Source organism: Symsagittifera roscoffensis, chromosome 5 (genome assembly GCF_963678635.1).
Source record: "Symsagittifera roscoffensis chromosome 5, txSymRosc1.1, whole genome shotgun sequence".
Classification (NCBI taxonomy): Eukaryota; Metazoa; Xenacoelomorpha; order Acoela; family Convolutidae; genus Symsagittifera; species Symsagittifera roscoffensis.
In genome coordinates, this window is record NC_087066.1 from 11,740,009 (window position 1) to 11,759,893 (window position 19,885).

The 19,885-nt window shown below is 36.5% G+C and overlaps 1 protein-coding gene across 2 annotated transcripts; it reads left to right on the plus strand.

Moving 5' to 3' along the window:
• Window positions 1–1,835: 1,835 nt before the first annotated feature.
• On the plus strand, window positions 1,836–19,673 carry LOC134846955 (NFX1-type zinc finger-containing protein 1-like). Of its 2 annotated transcripts, none has more exons than XM_063864399.1 (3): window positions 1,836–2,132; window positions 11,206–11,474; window positions 13,891–19,673. In XM_063864399.1, the coding sequence occupies exons 2-3, from the start codon at window positions 11,227–11,229 to the stop codon at window positions 19,484–19,486; spliced, it is 5,844 nt and encodes a 1,947-aa protein (XP_063720469.1). In that variant the 5' UTR covers window positions 1,836–2,132; window positions 11,206–11,226; the 3' UTR covers window positions 19,487–19,673. The 2 variants fall into 2 exon arrangements, with proteins under 2 accessions (XP_063720469.1, XP_063720468.1); XM_063864398.1 differs by having other exon boundaries at window positions 1,836–2,101.
• The last annotated feature ends 212 nt before the right edge of the window (window positions 19,674–19,885 follow it).

Below are 19,885 nucleotides of genomic sequence, written 5' to 3' on the forward strand. Positions count from 1 at the left end.
ATTAATTACTTGAAACCAGCGGAAATGTTCCAAACCTAAATAAGTTACCTACAGACATAACACAGACATAACAAAATCATGCCTCTCAAGGTAAAGTTAACAGAATGATCAGAGAAGTTATTTCTTAGAAAGAAGAAAAATCCAATAAGGGAACTACGAGTAAAGCTTTCGGTGTTTCCTCCAGCAGAATTGTTTGCAATTAAAAAATAAAAATATTAACAAAATTCATTAAAAAATTTTAGAAAAAATAAACAGACTTTCCCCGAGTCGCGACACCAAATATTTCTGACAGAGGACGTACGGTTGCTTTAAAAAACTTTGAAAAGAGAAAATTTAATTCAGGATTCAACAAATCATTTTTCGTTAGTTAAAATTTTTTCGGAAGTCCATTTTTCTTTCAATATTTTTTCACAATTTCAATTTTGTGAGGAAGCGAACTTTTCAAAATTTTGAATTTTTTATTTGAACAGTATTTTGAACAGCTTCTAAACTCACGACAGAAGCTGGCTGAAATAATTCAGCAAAATCAGCTGCTAAAATTGTTTGAAAAAAAAAACAAAAACTAGAAGTAAATTAGCTCAAATTTTAGATTCTAAGGTTAAAAGGTTTTCTGAGATTTAAGAAAAATTTTTGTTAAAAACTGACCCCAAAATGTTGTTTAAGAAATTCCTAAACTATAATAACTATCTGTATTTAAACATGCGCTAACAGTAGTATTTAGTGCTTTATGTGAGGGAGAGTGGTTCATGAGGGGTAATTAGTTCAGGAGGAGGGGTTTACCCCAGCGATTATTATCATGTTTTCAATCTAAATTTTTGGTTTGAGAACGTGTTTTGTTATCAATTCAAATGTTTTCTGATGTATTTTCAAAATGAAGCGAAACAAGGAAGGAAAAAAATCACTTTTTATATGATTTTCTACTTATTGTATAGTTCATTATAACTGATTTCAAATCCAAAAATAATGCATTATTTTTTTTTGCTAGAAAAGATAGATTCAAATTCCATTTCAACCCATTTCTATTGTCTGAGCGTAACTGGAAATCGATTATATTGATAACATTATAGACCACAAAAATATGTTATATTCGATGTTTTTCACTTTTCTCAATAACGGTTCTTATATGGTTCTGGTTGCTGCTTTTAGGTTACTTTAACTCAAACTTATAAGTTTTTGAGGCTTTTTACTTTTCCCCACCTGCAAACTTTTATCAGTAAAGTGGCTGTTCTCACCAACCGATTGTTATGAAAATTGACATCCTAACTAATTAGGCCATAACAAATATATTTGGTCTTCATAATTAACCTTATAAAAACCCCCATTGCACCATAAAATTGAGGCTGATGCAAGGTGGAGGGGGGTTGTTAAGGAAAAAAGAGCTAAAAATTTTAAAAAGCAAAAAAAACTTTTCACTTTTTATCCGCTCCCTACTGCTTAGTATTCTGCATTTATTGTTCCATATCTTGAAATGCGTCTTCAAACTTTTTCAGGCTAGAAATATGAATATCTTTAACTATATTCCCCACGGGTACCTAGTAACGAACACCTCCCCCGCCATCCTGTGAATAAATAAATCAACGGATAAGGATATGAGAATTTTAAACCTAGTAAACAAATCTCCCTCCCCCCCCCCCCCCCTGCAAAAGGGGTGATATAGTTAAAGAGATCCAGAAATGGGATGGTAAAAATGAAATAATTCCATCGGCTAAAACTAATATTCTGCTTGGAGGTCTCAAAGCTGCAACGTTTGAGAAACATGATCAAATGGTTTGAGAAACATTTTTGGTATATGTTTATTTTGCGCGTGGCATATTATACTCTTTGCAAAAACAAATTGGTACGTTCTGGCCATCATACATTCAACACGTCACTTTATTGTTTTTATTTGCTTTTCTGAGAAATACATTTGTTTAACATACATTGAGAATTACATTTCCTTTCCTGTTCCATAGTGCTTGAATAATTTAACACAGATATTCATGGCAAAAAAATCACCTCAAATTCACGCAAATCTATTGCAAAATTTTATAAAATAATCAAATTCAAAATTTTTAAACAAGGTATTTTTCGTCTGAGCAAGTTACACATTCTGCATTCAAAAGTAAGTTTTTGCTTCTTTTCCTACACCTCAGGTAACTTTTATTCAGGATAGTTTATTTCATAGAGAGCGGCGCTGGATCTTTTTTTCTCGTGGTCAAATAAGTCGAAAGGACCCACAATAAGTACCAAACTGCAAAAGCAGTCCCCATTTGGGATCTTGTTAACTATCCCCCCTTTTGGACTTGTTAACTATCCCCCCTTTTGGACTTGTTAACTATCCCCTCCTGCATGTATTAATTTTGACAACCATTTCCGTATAAAATATGCATTTCAAAAAAGTCAACAATTACATGAGTTTTCAATTTCGCGCGTTCGTATTTGAATTTTATAATACCCTCGTAAAAATTTTTAAATATTTTTAAATTCTGAAAATTGTATTAAAGCTATTGAAAATGTGACCGCCAAAGTTGAGTTTCTGAAAATCGAAGTAGACGGGAAATAGTGGTGACGTCCCATTTCTACCAACGGTCATTTGTACCAAAATGAAAAAACGGTCCCATTTGTACCAAAATTATTCAACTCGATTTCTGATTGGTCGAACTGTGAGCCAAGATAGTTAACAAGATCCCACATTTGCACCAAAAATAACAAATCAGTGGCGTTATTGTCGAAGAAAATCATTGGGCCATAAAGACTATACTAAGCCGCACCGGGAATATTAGGGAGGAGGGGGAGGCGGATCCCCCTCCCCCTCCCTCTCAGGAATTCGATCACCTGCCGACGCACAGGGTACGTCCAACTTTTGTACTAATTTGAGATATCCATTTTTGACTGACGAACCCTTAAATTTTCCGAGCCCTCCCAAAGCCAAAGCACTAAAAAGATCCTTTTGTGGCCTGTTTTTTTTCAAAATTCTGTCTGCGGCGCAAAAATTCAAAAAGATCATAAGAGCAGCGGTGTTGAAAGTTCTCCCCCCCTCCCCCTCGTGAAAAATCCAGATCCTCCCTGCTAACCCGACTTCTTTAAGCTGTTGGTTTAAGGTCATCGGTGAGCGCGCTACGCCCTCGTCGCCCCTTCGCGGAGATAACCGGCTCTAATTTTCCTATAGAATCCTACCCTCTGTTGGGCCAGAGTTCAAAACAGCAACAAAACATCAAATAAACGTTTTTAACCGCAATTTTTTTAGGAAATTATATTTTGAATAAGAGCGCAGTCCCAAATTTTTTAGTGGTTAAAAATCCATGCGAATGAAATTATGTAGTTAAATTGTATTTTTTTTCTAAGATTGTTTTTCTTTCAATATCTGTAACTCTATCAAAAAATTTGAATTTCGAGCAGCTAAGTATCTTTCTCTGCAAGCATTGCGCAAGCAATTTTTTGGCTTGAGTCGCTTGAAAACGGACCTCAAGGTCTAATAGTGTCCTTCCAATTGATTGTCAGCCACTAGTTTTGCTTATTTTGTTTCATATAATTTAATAAAAGAATAGATTGGAAACAATTTTTTTTAGTAATATTATTATAAACGCGCCTCTGTTGGCTGACCCATTTATTTGGTTCATCATTTAAAAAATAGTTTCTTATTTGAAAAGTCAAATAACATATTCATTTATATCCTTAGGCAACATCAAATATGACAGATAATTATTTTTGTATGTCGACAAGTATAGAAATTGGGACTATAGGGCGGCGCAACTTATGGGCAAAACTGAAACTGAGCAAAGATAAACCACCCACAAATAGCCAGAAGCCACAGTTTTTTCAAAAAGATCATAAGAGCAGCGGTGTTGAATTGAGAAAATTAAAATGAAAATTTGCAAAAAGTATCTGCAGAGAAGTTGCAGAAAACCAGAACAAACTAAAATTGGAAATAGCAGATTGGAAATGAACGTTTGGAAGTTCGGATAATTTTGACATTTCTCATTTGAAGATTCAAATTTTTATTATTTAATTACTTTATAATTGTAATATTAGATCACGTTTTATTTCAAGTTGGAGTGGTAAAGAAAGGCAATTATAAGTTAACTTACAGTAAGTTTCTTTTATTGTTCCGACTTTCGATACGAAAGTAACGGAATATTTGTGCTCGGGGTGGTTTTTTTTTCTTCAGACAAATTTCGACTTTTTAACTAGTCTTTTTTGACGGAATTTTTTTTTTATCATTTGAAAGCTATTGTTGTCCTGAGCTCAAATTGGAAAAGATATTTCACCTGTGATTATTTTTCGTAAAGTTATGGGGGTTTAAAGATTGCCATTTTGGTCAATTTGGGACAATTAACGCGCGATATATTTCGCGCTATTAACGCGTAAGCGGAGATTTAATCCGTCTTAAAATCGTTCCAAATTGGTTGAAAGAAGTTGCCATAATTGTTTTGTTACAAGGAGCTAAATCTATCTTTCTCTACTTTATATGGCGTGTGGGGGGATGATTTTCATACAAAATTTCAAGTTTTAGAAAAAAAAATTTTTCATTTTATTTTATTACATTCAATTTTTTGATGTTAATACTGCTCCATAAAACCTTAAAAGGCAATCGGAACATTCAGGGCTTCGCCCTGATACGAGCAGTCTTGTTGTATTATCGGAACGCTCCGTTAAATTTTCTGAACCGACAAATTTTAAAAATACTATTTTTACTCCGTTTTTATATTATCCTCTGAATTAAGAAATTGGCTGTAAAAACCGTTGTCGCTGAGACAACTTTGAGTGAGAAGCCGTGATAATTATTCATATTATTGTTCCGATTTTCGGTACGAAAGTAACGGAATATTTGTGCTCGGGGTGGGTTTTTTTTTCTTCAGACAAATTTCGACTTTTTAACTAGCCATTTTTGGCGGAATTTTTTAAATATCATTCGAAAGGTATTGTTGTCCTGAGCTTAAAATTGAAAAGATATTTCACCTGTGATCATTTTTCGTTAAGATATGAGGGTTTAAAGATTGCCATTTTGACCAATTTGGGACAATTAACGCGCGATATATTTCGCGCTATTAACGCGTATGCGGAGATTTAATCCGTCTTATAAATCGTTCCAAATTGGTTGAACGAAGCTTATTTGCCATAATTGATTTGTTACAAGGAACGAAATTTATCTTTTTGTACTTTATATGGCGTGTGGGGGGATGATTTTTATTAAAAAAATTCAAATTTTAGAAAAAAAATTTCATTTTATTTTGTTTCAATTAATTTTTTTAATGTTATTACTGCTGCTCCATAAACCTTAAAAGGCAGTCGGAACATTCAAGGCTTCGCCCTGATACGAGCAGTCTTGTTATTATTCGTATTCTTTGTAAAAACAGAAGAAAACTAATTTACTGATTCGTTCTATCACATTTCGACCAATCAGAAATCGATTTGATTAGTTTTGGTACTAGGGAGATCATTTCTTATTTTGGCAATCGTTTTTATAAATTTCATTACAAGCGTTTGTGGTCAACCGGGGTGTTTTTGGTGAACTTTTTACTTTAACTTTCAGTGTCTTGAAAGGATCCCCTTGAACCTTACGGTCCGCGGACTATTACTCGCCTCAAGTGACGGTTGCGTAATGCATTGGGTTCTTTTCAGTTATACACCTCCCCCCCACCTTCACCACCTAAATGATGAAAAATGGAAATGAAATGATTTTACTTAAGAAGGCAGGGCTGATATTCGGAAAGTTAAATGAAGTTAGAAAATTGATTAAAAAAAGCTAATTAAACCACTATTTAAATCGCATTTTGTACCGTTTATGAAACTTATGCGCAGAAACGGCCCAAAAACCTGAGAAAAGAGCCAGTTTGACGCTAAATTTAGTAAAAAAAAAGACTTCTTTTTGATCAGTCCCATTGTAATATCTTACATTTTCTAGTAATGTTGACACAATTTTTTGATTAATTTTCTCAATTACAATTTGCATCATTTTGAGGGTGTAAAACAGAAAAGACCCATGCATCACTCAGTTCGAGGTTTTTTTGAAAAGAAATTTTCGAAAAGTTGTTCTGTATAATTTAAGTTGCGGTTTTGCTTGTCTTCATGTTGTGAATTGGCGCGACTTCAAAGTCGGCGCGACTGAAAATTTTTGATTGCCAGGTGATCAAATTTAAGGTGGTCGAATTATCAATTAACGCTAACAAAAATGAGACTCGTCGCAAATACAAGGCAATTTTCCGCAAAAATAGAGATGGCCAGTTGTTGTGAGCAGAATATTTAGACCCCAATTTTGTCAGTAAAAACTATTCCAAATCATAATTAGGCGTTGGGCAAGAAGAAATACAAAAATAAGGGAACTAAGGTGATTGCTCTACTTTTCTCTTTTTCATCCTCTCTGTTAATTGGGATGAAAATCAGGAAAAGTGATACCGGTTTCTCACAACACTGATTAAAACGAAATCTGATTGACGAAATCCGAATCACGACTAGCAAGTTATTAATGTTAATACCGTTAATACCCTAACATAATACCCTTGACCCCCTCCAAGATTTCCTTGAGGCACTTATTAGCGTGCCGTCGGATTAATCGTACAACAATGCCCCCACCTCCAAATCGAGTTAAGAGAGATAAAATACCAGTTTTTCAGAAATCGACTTCGAGGGCAAACTAATTGATTTAATAAGTCAAAAAACCAAACGATATCAAATTATGATTATTATACTACACTATTAAGAGAATAAATTAGATATGCGTTTTAAAAAAATCTCCAGCAGTATCTTCAGCGCACTTGTTTGAAATGAATATTTCATGCGGAATTAATTTTCGAAAATAAAACGGCAGATGCTATCTTTTTTGCCAGACACCGCTGCAGCCTCACTTCTTAAGTGAGTCAATTTTTTATTATCAACATGTGTTTAAGCGCGTGCTCAGATTTTTATACGAAAACTAGAGCTGAGATTAACAAGAGCTGCTTGGTTGTTAGAGACTATATGTTTAAGAAAAATAGAAAAAGCAAACTTACTAAGTTATTGCTTTTGTAGAAGTAGAACCAGGTGATCGCTCGACTAGCATACAATTCGACTAGCTTAAAAGTTTGAAAATCTGAAAATGTATCGACTAGCATAATTTTGATATCTTTTTTTTTCTATGAAATACAAAACAACAATACCGACCCTCTCAAATTGAAATTCTCAGATTGCTGAGAACTTAAAAACAGGATACGTTTAGCAACCAGCAAGCAATTGAAATTTTTTAATGCTAGGAAAAGTTGTGAAAAGTCGCACCCCGACCTGTTGTGGCTTGAACCAAGCTCTGAGTGCTGAACGAACTGTGAAATGCGTAAAAACAACTGATTTATTTTTTTGTATATTTGTATATATAATCAAGGGGAATATAGCATGAAAATTAAAAAAAAAACAGGCCAAAAATGCCAATTTTGGGAACTTCTTAGATTTTTGACCAACAATTTGCGCTTTTTAGCTTTTGCGGATCGTAGAACGCTATCCTTTCGTAGAATGCCATCTTCACGCATGTATAAATTCTGAAAAATAATTCTTTACATAACGAGGCCAAATGGTGCTATTTGTGAATTGAAACCCGCATAAATTTGCGGAATCCACTTACATTTGCGGAACCCGCTTACATTTACTGAATCCGGAACAACTATCTATATTCGCTCGTTGCGAAATCCGAAACAAAACTAAGTTGCCGACAAAGTTTATGTTTGAGGTATTTGTACGCGGAATCGGCGTAAGTTTTGTCTGTGAAATCCATGGTTAAAAACTTGTCTCTGGTATTAAGGAACATACAGACACAAAATTGTGCGTCTATCCAGTGCACAGTTTGGTCTCATAATGTATAAAATTTGCATTTAATACAAATGCATAAAGAAACTTGGTTTTTATTTTTTTAATGCGGATTTGCATTTGTAAGCTCTTAATTACACAAATTAATGTTTTAATTCAGTTTTCTTTAAAATACGTTTGATTTTGAACAACTATAGTCTATAATCAAAGTTGGTTTACAAAAAATTCTTGTAGTCTCCCTCCTCAATTGATTTGGGGGAGAAGTTGTGTGGTTAATCCGCGCGCGCTACCTTTCAAAATAAATGTATTGGCGCCAAAGGCGCCTTCAGGAAAATTTTCTTTGTTGATCGCCGAAATTTGAGGACATAAAATAATACCAAAGGAGAGACCCTTTGGTTGATGAGGGGGTTGAATCCTTGATGTAAATGCGTCCAATTCACTCTTCTCTCCCTAAATCTAGGCTCTTGTGTATAATGATTTTTGAAAATTTGAGAAAAGTTGACGGATCTCGTTAGTTGTTCCCTTTCTTGGCAAAAATGTGGCAGATTCGTTACTAGGTACAAAATCTGTATAAGCTTAACCATTGAATTACTTCTTTATAAGGGTGGCAATTCTACTAGTTGCTCTAGGATAGGGAGAATACTTAAAGTGATCCAATTTGAATAATTGTTTCGATTTTTAGGTTAGTCGATACGATTTTCAGTTTTTAAACTTTCAAGCTAGTCGAGCTGTATGCTAACCGATACACCGCCTAAAACCATCCCAAAAATCAAATCACGAATTTAAATAAATTTCAATTATAAAAAAACTCAATCAAGTACGCATAAATCTATATTTTGAAGCTTAGGAGAACAAAACTGCTCCTATCAAGGCGAAGCCCTGAATATTTTTACTGCGTTTTAATTTCTATGGAGTAATTTAAAAAACTAATTGATGAAGTTCTAAAAAAAGAAAGAAAAAAATGGGGGATAATTTTTTTCTGAAAATCATCTCTCACACGCTATGTATTAAATAGACAAAAAGCATGCCTCAATCCAACTTAAAACAATTTTTAATACAGATTAAATCTCCGCTTACGCGTTAATAGTACGAAATGCACGCATAGCTTTACAAAAAATCCCAGTAGTTGACATATTTTTTGAAGTTTCGGACTATAGTACTTTTTGAAAAATATAGAAAGTTTTTGTCAAAAAATGCTAGTTAAAAAGTCAAAATTTGTCTGGAGAACAAAAAAACCACACCGAGCACAAATATTCTTCGAAAGTCGAACAATTAAGCATTTTGTCCACAAAACATTAATATCGAAACTCGAAGCAAGATTTTTTGTGTCGGCCCCGAAAACTTTATGAAATCAAAGATGCTACTCTTTATAAGTTTGTACAGCTGCAATAAGCATTCCACTTGGATTTTGGGGGATTTGACTTTCTACTTTGAATACAGGAATTCGTGAGCGTATGGAATATTATAATATAGGTGAGAAAAGACAAAAAATATGCTCATCATATGCTGAAACACAATGGCAAAAATTGATCAACTGTTGGAAAGTTTTGATCAAAAACGTGATAAATCTGATCGTTTAAGGGAAAAACAAAGACATCGTATACATAAGTTTTTTGTAAAACTTGATTTTTTTTTTGTTTTTGATGATAATTTGTTCTCCAGTTTTGACAGTACTAGAGTTTTAAGCTCGTTTTGAGCTAATTTTTATGCTAGATGTAAAGATTTGAATTTTTTTATGCTTGTGGAAATTTATGCCATACTTTGCCTGTTTGCTATCCTTGACTAAAAATTTGAGTATTGTTTACGTTTTAATCTGATGAACTTGATCACTTTAAAGGGATCAATCTATTAAATAATCGTTAAGCGTGCTAAGTTTTCAAACAAAAATAGGCCCTTTTCCGGGTTAACCAACTTTCTAGCGCAATTTCGATAAGTTATAAACTACTTTTCATACAATTTCTGATATTTCCATTTGCACACAAATGTATTTGAAACCTCTATGATCAGGGGAAGATTTAGAGAGGAGGGGCGGGTGGGGAGGCGAAAGGGCGGATGCCCTTCCTTCGGGGATTCGACCCCTTTCCGACCCAAAGGTTCCCCCTTCTGTACTGTTTTGAGGTATCAATATTTGGTGACGGACCCTTAAAATTTTCTAGAGGTTGCCAATATATACTAAATGTGAGGGAGAGCGCGCGCCGAAAAAACGCATTTTTTCGGTCAAAATTTTCCAATAAGCTCCTAAAAACGCCTAAAAGTTTTCCAAAAAAGGCCTTTTTTTAAATTTAGCCTGCATGACCGAAAATTTGGCCAAAACAGGGTCTTTTTAGTGTTTTGGGAGTGCTCGGAAAATCAATATGGTTGACCTAAAAAAGAGGTTGACAAAACTTTTTTGAAAATCCACCCCTCTTGAGAAAATCCTAGATCCGTTCCTGTATATGATGATAATCAATTTACCATACATGAAAATTGAATGGCCAGCAACTTCTCCAATGGTAAAATTTTTTTTTGAGTTTCGCTATAAATTTTTTTCGTCCAAAAACACAATAACGATGCATTGTCTGAATTAAAAAGCGCACTGGTTGAAAGGCAATAATCTCACAGAAAAACTGGATTGGGAGATTTGATTTGTCATCTAATTTACATCATAAACTTCACTTTCACTTGTACGTTCCAGAAAGCTTTTACTTCACAAAATTTAGTAGTTGAAAATCGTTATTAATTTTTATTGCAAGCGATAGTTTATCTTACCTTATAAAACATAAAGAGTAGAAATTTGGTTTTGCATCAAAAACTCATAATCATTTTGTTTCAGGCGATAAAAAATTTCAGCCTAGACTACATTTGTCATCATTGGATAAAAATTTCTTTGTTTTTCTTTTTAAGTTTTGTAGTTGAAAATCTATTGTCCCTTGAAAATCTATTGTTGAAATTGTTGAAAAAATTTCAATCTATTGTTGAATCTATTGTTGAATCTATTGAATCTATTGTTGAAAAATAGTGACCTATTTTTGCAGGCGACAGTTTCTCTTACCATATAAAAGCATGAAAATAGAAGCTTGGGGAAAATCTTTGTGAATCTTTGTGAATGATGAAAAAATCAATGTTTTCAAAATTTCGGAAGAACATCTGCACGGAAAATTTTAGATTTGTGTCTTAAATAATTTTTTTTCTCTTGTTGAGAGTTTGAGCCAGGGAAGCCGAGGACATTATAATCTTCATTAAAAAACAGCTTATCACTGGCTCAAATTTTTTTTCAAAAATTTTTGCACCTCAGGCATATTTTTTGGCGCTTTTTGAAAAAAACTTGAATTGAGCGGCTCTAGTTAAGACTTTTAAATTATACCAAATTACCCATTGTGTGATGAGGTGTGAGATCAGTTGCTGGACCGGCTATAGATTTTCTATAAAATAACAATAAATAATAAAATTCGAGTTTAAATTTTTTTTTCAAAGGACAACAGTTCTGCAACTACTATGGACGGGGCAGGTGGTCCCCACCGACAAAGTGCATCAGGGGTCCCCTTTAGAGGAGGAAGGGGAGGAGGGAGAGGAAGTCGTGGGGGAGCACGGAGTCAATCTCGCCGACCGAATACCCATCATGCAGGGCAAAGAGGAGGAAGGGGTCAGCCAAATCAACCAGGGTCATCACGTGGAAGGTCAGCTTCAAGGTTCCGAAACGGGGGAAGAAATCCGCAAGGCCCGCCAAACTTCAATCCAAACAAGTAAAATTTTGCAGTTTAAAATTTTGCTCTGTCGAAATTACAATCCAGTTTTTTTAAATATGTTGTAATGCTCTAAATTTTTCATTGAATTTCCGTGGCTACACCCGGGTCGAGATCCCGCTCAAAAACCGCTCAAGATATGAGCGGTTTGAGCGGTTTTTCAGCAAGATTTGAGCGGTTTGGGCGTTTTTTTTTTTGGAAAAACGGCTCAAACCGCTCAAATCTTGCTTAAAAAACCGCTCATTTCTTGCGGTGATTTTTGAACGGTTTTTCAATCAAGATTTGGGCGGTTTTTGAGCGGTCTTGTAAAGAAAACCGATTAACACCAACAAAAAGGCCTGGAAAGGTAATGTGACACCGGGTTGACATCCATAAACCGAAAATGCTTATTTTAATTTTCTCCACACCGAAAAAGCTTATCATACAATTGCCTGCATCAAATGTATGGAAAAATGCTAATCATACAATTTGCATACAATTTCAAAAAACCATTGAAAAAAGATTCAATCTAGTTTTTCCGGCTATTTGAACCAAATACAACAGTCTGGTGATAAAAAATAACTACGTTTGTTTTTTTTTGAAAAAAATGGTTATCATACATTTTTTCATGAAAGGCAAGATTTTCAGAAATTGTTCAAACGTGTTTGTAAACAAATTTAAATTATTTAAGAGTGCTTTTGCTCAATTGATAGGACATTGCTCATCAAAAACGAAAATTTAATTTGAAGCTAAAAAAATAGTTATCATACAATTTGCATATATGAAAATTGTATGATAACCATTTTTTCATAAAAGGCAAGATGTTCAGAATAATGTTAAAAATTGTTAACCGTTCAAAAACCGCTCAAACCGCTCATTTTGAAGCAAGATTTTGAGCGTAATTGTATTAAGAAACCGCTCAAACCGCTCAAATCTTGCTTCAAATTAGGTGAAAAATCTCGACTCGGGCATGACTGTTCACTACAGATTTTGAATAGCATTGTTTATATATGTTGAGTTAAGCGCTCTTCATTGTTGCCTGTTTTTATTTTTATCTTTAAATTTTTTTTCGAGCTTCAGAAAATAGAACGTTTTGAACGGACCAAAAACCGCACCAAAAAAATCAACAGCCATTAGGATAACCTATTTTGACAGTAATAGTATTTTCTTGAGTTATTAGAGCTTTTGGGGAGTAGCGCATTTAAGAGGAGGGAGGAGTGGACGGACGCCTCCCCCTTCCTCAGTGATTCGACCTCATGGCGATCCAAAGGGTTCCCCACTTTTTGTACAAATTTGAGATATCCATGTTTGGCTGACTGGCCCTAAAACTTTTCTTAAGGCGCCTTTGACGCCAACGTGTACTAATTTTGAGGGCAAATTTCAACTTACCGGATCGCGGGTTTCAAAGCAGGCTATTGGTTGAAGCAGGCTATTTTTCACAATTGCTACGTTAATAAGAGCGAAGTCTATCACTTCGTTTTTTTTTATGGCGTGTGGGGTGATGATATAAAAAATCTCAAAAATTTTACAAAAACTTTTTCTTTATTTTTTAGGCGTACCTTACTCCATAGGCCTTAAAAAAGCAGTCAAAATTTTCAGTGCTTCGTCGCCCCGATACGAGCAATCTTGATTTTTTTTAAAAATAATTTATTGAAAGCACTCATTTTCTTTTAATTACACATTTAAGCAAATAATTATTTTTGACCACAAAACGCGGTCTTCTGGCCTAAAACTTCGCGGTTTTTGGCCTATTTTTTTTTGCCTGTGGCCAGTGTTGGTCAATTTATGTCATTTTGGGAAAGAGGACGTTTAAAACGTTTATAACGTCACTAATGTTTAAAATGTCAAAGTTAAAAACTGAGCAAAAATGTTCATAAATGAAATTCAATCATAAAGAGCACGCATACAAAATGGAAGTTTTGCAGTTTTTGCACTGTCCAAGTTGTTTCTTTTTCCGTCTTTAACCATTCCCATCGTCGAGAAAACTATTTCGAGGCCGGCCGAGGTGGGAACAATTGCAAGTAATCTCAAGCACATATCGGAGGCCGGTTTGTTATGACGTCATTTATGACACGAGAAAATAACACGCTTTTGCTGACAGACGTTTAAAACAGTGTTTAAAACATGTTTAAAACGTACTGTGTTATTAAAGGACCAACACTGCCTGTGGCGCAGAAAATTTAGTCTAAATATGGTCTTTATATTGATTGAGAAGTCAGACAATCAATTTGGCCTACTTAAAAAAAGGGGTCGACAAAATTTTCGATTTTTTTTGAAATCCCCCCCCCCTCGAGAAAACCATAGATCCGACACTGCTTTTGGGTCTTTTCTTTCTAATTTTTCAATTCAAATCAGCTTTGCTTCCGTGTGAGGATTTCGGTTAGTCAAAGCTGGAATTTAAAACCAGAAACTTATAGATATTCATGTTTTTCTGCAGGTTTGGTAATCGCAAAGCTGACGCCGATTCAGTGCTTGTTGACATATGCGCAGTGTGTGAAGGTCACTTTTTTGGCCGGCCTCATCAAGAATTACCCGAAGAGTACACTCAGAAGGACATCTTCATCAGACGAAACCTCCTCACTCCTTTTGACCAGTATCTACTACAGGGAGATGTTCTTGAAGTACGTTTGGGGTACAAGAACCCTCAAAAACCAGAAGCTATAAAGGCATCCATTGTAGAGATAACAACATCCCGAAATACTGAACAAGTTTTGGAGTTTTTTATGGATATGAATTTTGCAATACAGCCAATGTCGAGCAATGCATTAAATACTGAGAAGCTTGTTTCTTACTTGAAGTCAACCGCTATTTGGGAGTTTTTCTATGGAACGAAAGAACCGCCATCTCATTTTTATCAAATCTTTCTTCAGAAAATAGTAGTGGCCAATAATGTGGCCACTTATGGTAACATGTCGAAACATCATGTTCGAAGATTCTTCCAAACACTCTTGGATTCCTATCAGTTCTTTGGAGTTGGTACTCCAAATGAGGCTGAACTCAATTACCTCTTGCCAATTTTGCTCATATTTTTCCAAAATGTAACAGAATTCCAGCCCGAGAAAACATCAATTCTTATTCCAATGCTGGACAAATTTGCTCGCGAAGAGTATGATAAACACTGGATCAAATGCATCAAAAATGTCATTCGTGGAAGTGAAGATTACAGTTCCGATTTCCGGGTCTTAGAATGGGATCAACTGCCAAACATCCCAACATCACAAGAGCTTTTTGGCCAATTGAGCTCCGAGGACAGAAGACTACAGCCGGTTTTGACCAGCGAGCCGTATAGTTCAGTCTCTCATTACTTGGATACTTATTTCCGACTCCTACGTGAAAACTGCTTCGCTGCTCTAAAAACTGGAATCAGTGAGCTTTTGGAGAACAAACTGGACTTTCGAGACATGATTGTATACAAGAGAGTTCACTTCAAAGGGATCACCTTGAGTGAAAATGGAATCATTCTAGTGATGAGTTTGGACGAGAACTCTTTGCGACCAGGACAGACCATCAGAAATGGAGACCTGCAGTACGGAAACCTTGTATGTCTATCTGCCTCCGGATCCTTCCAAGACTCCGTTTGGGCCACAGTCTTCATGCGTGAGAAAGAACCTAAACCTGCTGCTTCTTCGTCTTCTTCCCAAGGATCCCAAAGTAGGCAGGGAACTTTAGGGTTTGCACTGGAACTGTCAAAGGCCAGCAATGAAGCGTCTATGGAGCAGGTGTTGCAACAACTTGATTGTGCCAGCGGACATCTTAGTTTGGTTGAGAGTCCAACTTACTTCAAGGCTCATGAGCCAGTTTTGGCTAACCTGCAGCTCATGGATAAAGAAAGTCTGGCATTCGAGCCACAATTAGTGTCACTGGTGCCATCAAATGTCCCAAAGTATTTACAGACCCAAAACGCCACCTTTAACAACGACATAATTTATCCGAATTTACCTACTTCCTATGATGCACTAATGTTCACGTCGCATTTGAAATCCAATAAATCCGAAGTAATTGACGACAGCCAGCGACTGGCACTGAGATGCATGCTGAAAAATGAAATAGCGATTGTCCAGGGACCTCCCGGTTGTGGAAAAACGTATTTGGGTGCAAAATTTGTCAACCTGATTATGACTATGCAGCCCAAATTACGTGGACCAGTATTGCTGTTAACATACAAAAATCACGCGCTTGATGAGTTTCTTAAACGTGTTTTGAGTTTTCTGCCTTCCGAAGAAATTTGCCGAATCGGAGGTCGAAGTGAAGCACCGGAGCTGGAAGCGACCAATTTACGAAGCATGAGAGGTGTTGCATTTGAGCAAGGAAAAGTGCCTTCTGCCCTCAAAGCGGAAAGATTTGAAACCAATCAGAAGCTAGATGAAGCAAAACGTCAACTGTGCTATGCTCTCGAAATCAATTCGAAGAAATATAGTCTGACCACTCTGGATTTTGCGTCAAAATTCTTGAGCGAAGCTCAAATTTGGAAATTTTTATCGACGATAAAGAACATTCCCGTTAATAAACTCATGGTTTTCAAAACTATAACTACTGGCAAAGCTGTAACGAGCTCAGAAATAATGAAAATTTGCAAAAGTGCGATCGACGAGTGTCGAATGTTTGGACTCCCTAATTCTGATTTGAAGGCAGCACTGGCTCTGGGTCCGAATTGCCTAGACGCTGTTGACGACTTTCTGCTGATACTTGACCACAGTTTAAGGCAGTGGCTTCCGAATGAGAAGTTTGTCAAAGAAGTTGAGCAAGAGTTTGTAGTTGAAATTGAAAAACCAACGAAGAATTTGAGACAAGCTCAGCAAAGCACTGACGATGACGATATAGACGATTTGGATCTGGAAATGGACCGATTTAAAGTTCTAGCTGACTCGAAGTCTTCCGGCTTTAAAGACTTCAAACAACTTTCAAATGAAGCTGTAAGGTTGAGGGCATCTCAAAACAATCCAAATTATCCACTTGCGCTGCAGTTGCAAAGCTTTGCATCCGATCTCTGCGAAAAATCTCCCAGTACAATTTTGAGCGACAGAGAAAATATTTCTGAAATGCCACTAAGAGTTCGTCTAATTGCAATCCAGTCCGCAATTTTGGCATCGCTAAATAAGGATCCGGACTCTGATGGATCTGACGATGATGTTAGTGTTCCTGGGGCACTTGAAAAATTCAAAAAATTTTGTGATGCTAAATCGGAATTAGATGCTAGACTCAGTTATAGTGTTATGAGTCATTGCAGGGTAATCGGGATGACTATTACAGGTGCTTCGATAAACCGACACCTCATCGACCTGTTGCGACCTAGTGTCGTTGTGGTCGAGGAGGCGGCGGAGGTTCTGGAACCCCAACTGACGGCGCTCCTGAAGCCATACGTGCAACACTTGGTCATGATTGGTGACCATAAGCAACTGAGACCTTCCGTCGAGAGCTTCGAACTCATTAAGGATTATAATTTTGATATTTCAATGATGGAAAGGTTGATTCTTGGCAAGATGCCCTATGCTCTGTTACAGTTCCAGAATCGAATGCGACCTGGAATATCGGCTTACCTAACTGACATTTATCCCGATTTAAAGGACGGTCCAAACGTTGTTGCAATCCGGAAAGTTAAGTTCACCCCAAAATCTATTTTCTTCTGGACTCACGATTGCATAGAAAAGGCCGAGAGAAGTTACACTAATATCGAAGAAGCGAAACGCTGCAGTCAGTTGGCTAATTTCCTTGTCGGCCAAGGGTTCAAACCTTCAGAAATTACAATTATTGCAGCTTATAAAGGTCAAAAGGGATTGATCAGAAAAGAACTCGAACAGCTTCAAAAGGGTCAGAAAAGCTGTTTTCCCGAAAAAATGGATAGATCAGAGAATGTGCAGATACAAACAATCGACATGTATCAGGGTGATGAAAATGAAGTTGTGATAATTTCACTGACAAGGTCAAATAATTCAGGCAAAGTTGGGTTCATGAAAGAACTAAACAGGCGCTGTGTCGCTCAGTCTAGAGCAAAAAGACTCTGCATTTTCATCGGAAACGACAAAATGTTTAATGATCAACCTAAATGGAAAGTCTTTATGAGTAAATTGCGTTTGAATGATTCACTGGACTCAGTTTTTACTATACAATGCCCAAGAGAAGAGCACAGACTAATTACAACAATTCAAATAAAAGACTCTGAAGTTTTCCCACCGCAGAGTTTCTGCCAAAAAACGTGCGGAATGTTAATGCCATCATGTCGAAAACATCTCTGTCCCATGTTGTGCCAGCCAGACCACTCGCATGATATATGTAAACATCCCATCAAGTACAATGACTTGATGAGATGTCTTCACGAAAGAAACCGGAAATGTTTCCAAGATCCAAAAGATATCGTGTGTGGGAAACCGTGTCTAATCAAATTCACGAGATGCGATCACGCGTGTGATCAAAAGTGTGAACCAAAACATGAACACTTACTGTGTAGAAAAAGAGTTCCCACCTTTTGTCGCGATTGTTCAGGTCCAATGCAAAAGTACTGCCATCAAGAGTTTTCACAAGATAAGTGCAAATCTGACGTTCAGATAATATGCGCGAAATGCAAAAAACCAGGTACGAAAAGGTGCTCAGACCCCATTGCGTCATACAATTGCCTGGAAAACTGCATCGTAATACTTCCGTTCTGCGGACATGCTTGTGATAAGTTGTGCTGGCAAGCTTGTCCAGATAAAAAGGAAAACTGCTCAAAATGCAAAGAAATAATTCGGATTGAGAACGAGAGAAGAAATGCGCAGTTGAAAAAGCAGCATGAAGATTTAGCTAAGCGGTTCAGAAAAGAACTTGAGGATGCAAAAACTGGAAACTCGGCAGTTACAACTTTCAGCAGAGAAACTTTGTCTCCAAACGGCGAAACTTCGGCAGAGTACATGAAAGTTGAAGACATGGTTCTGAAAAGTGTCCAGAAAACTCACAATTGGTTTCCGATGATTCAAAAAATCGAAAAAATTAAAAACAGCGAACTGTCTGCCAAATTCCACGAAGCAGTTATGAAAATGTTTGACTCCAGTTATATAGACCAGAAATTTCACGGCACCGACATGGATGCGGTTGAAAAGATTATCAAAAATGGTTTCAAACCATCTTCTAAAGGCATGTATGGCCCAGGAGTTTATCTGGCCACTGATTCGTCAAAATCGGCGCAAGAGAAATATACGAAGCAAAGCAACATGCTGCTAGTATGTAAAGTAGGTCTCGGGAAAACTAAAAAATGCGATAAAGCATGGGATGATGCAAATGGCGCAAAGTTGAAAAAGGAAGGATTCGATTCAATTTTTGCTCCTCGTGGTACGAAAGACACTGGTGGTGTATTGTTTGATGAGTTTGTGGTTTTCGACCCGGATAGGGTTCTGCCCGAATACATTGTACACTACAACAAGCGTGGCGTGCCTGTGATGTCCGGATTTAATTACGCTTTGAGTGGAATGTCCTCAATGGGACCGGGAGGATATCAAAAGATAGAATTGAAACACAAGCGAGGAATCGATAATGCCGAAACACAGAATTATCTAATGGCCGCAGCCCAGTTTTATTCATTGATACAAAACCCGCAATTTTCTAACAGAAAACTGGCAGCGATTTACTATCACCAAAATCCAGCCTTGGAGGCAAAGTTTGCTGCTGAATGTGCCCTGATGAAAGCGAAATATCCCAACCAAGAGGAAGGAGAACCGATTTTAGCTTTCCACGGAACTCCAACTGATGCCAATCTTGACAACATTGCTCGAAATAACTTCGATCTAAGAAAGCTTAGAAGCTGCGCTTATGGATGGGGAGTTTATCTCTCCGAATTACCAGATATTAGCCTTTCCTATGCAAGAGGGGCTCCAAAACTACTGCTCTGCAAAGTGTTACCTGGGAAATCGCGACTAGGGGATTGTGGGAGATCTATTGGACCTGATAATTTGTGCTCTTGTGACTCACACAAAATTGCGCCAAATGCAAACGGGAGGGGTTCGGAAATCGTTATTAATAATGTGAACAGAATTCTGCCATGCTTCGAATTGCATCTTCAGTAGATTGACTGATCTTTGTGTTTCTGAGTTTAAAAAGCATTTCAACTCTACTGAATACTTGTATCTACTTCATCTTGACACTTAACTGTTGCTGCTTTTTCTTTCTACTCACATCTTGGGTTAAATGGCTGATACTTTTCTGAAATCCTAACTGCGTGGTAATACCTTTTGTAATCTATTTGATTCTGAAGTCTAGCTTTTGTAATCTAGTAAAATTTGATTATTTTATTCATTCCCCAGTTGTTTTCCGACTACACTCTCTCTTTTTTACGCAACCCTAGAAAAAAGTGCCAGTTAATAATTTCTCATAAAACGGCATGTGAAAAAGTTTCGAAATAATTACCGATAAGAAATTAAAAATATATTAATTTTTGGAATTTGTCCTACGCGTCACATTGCAAC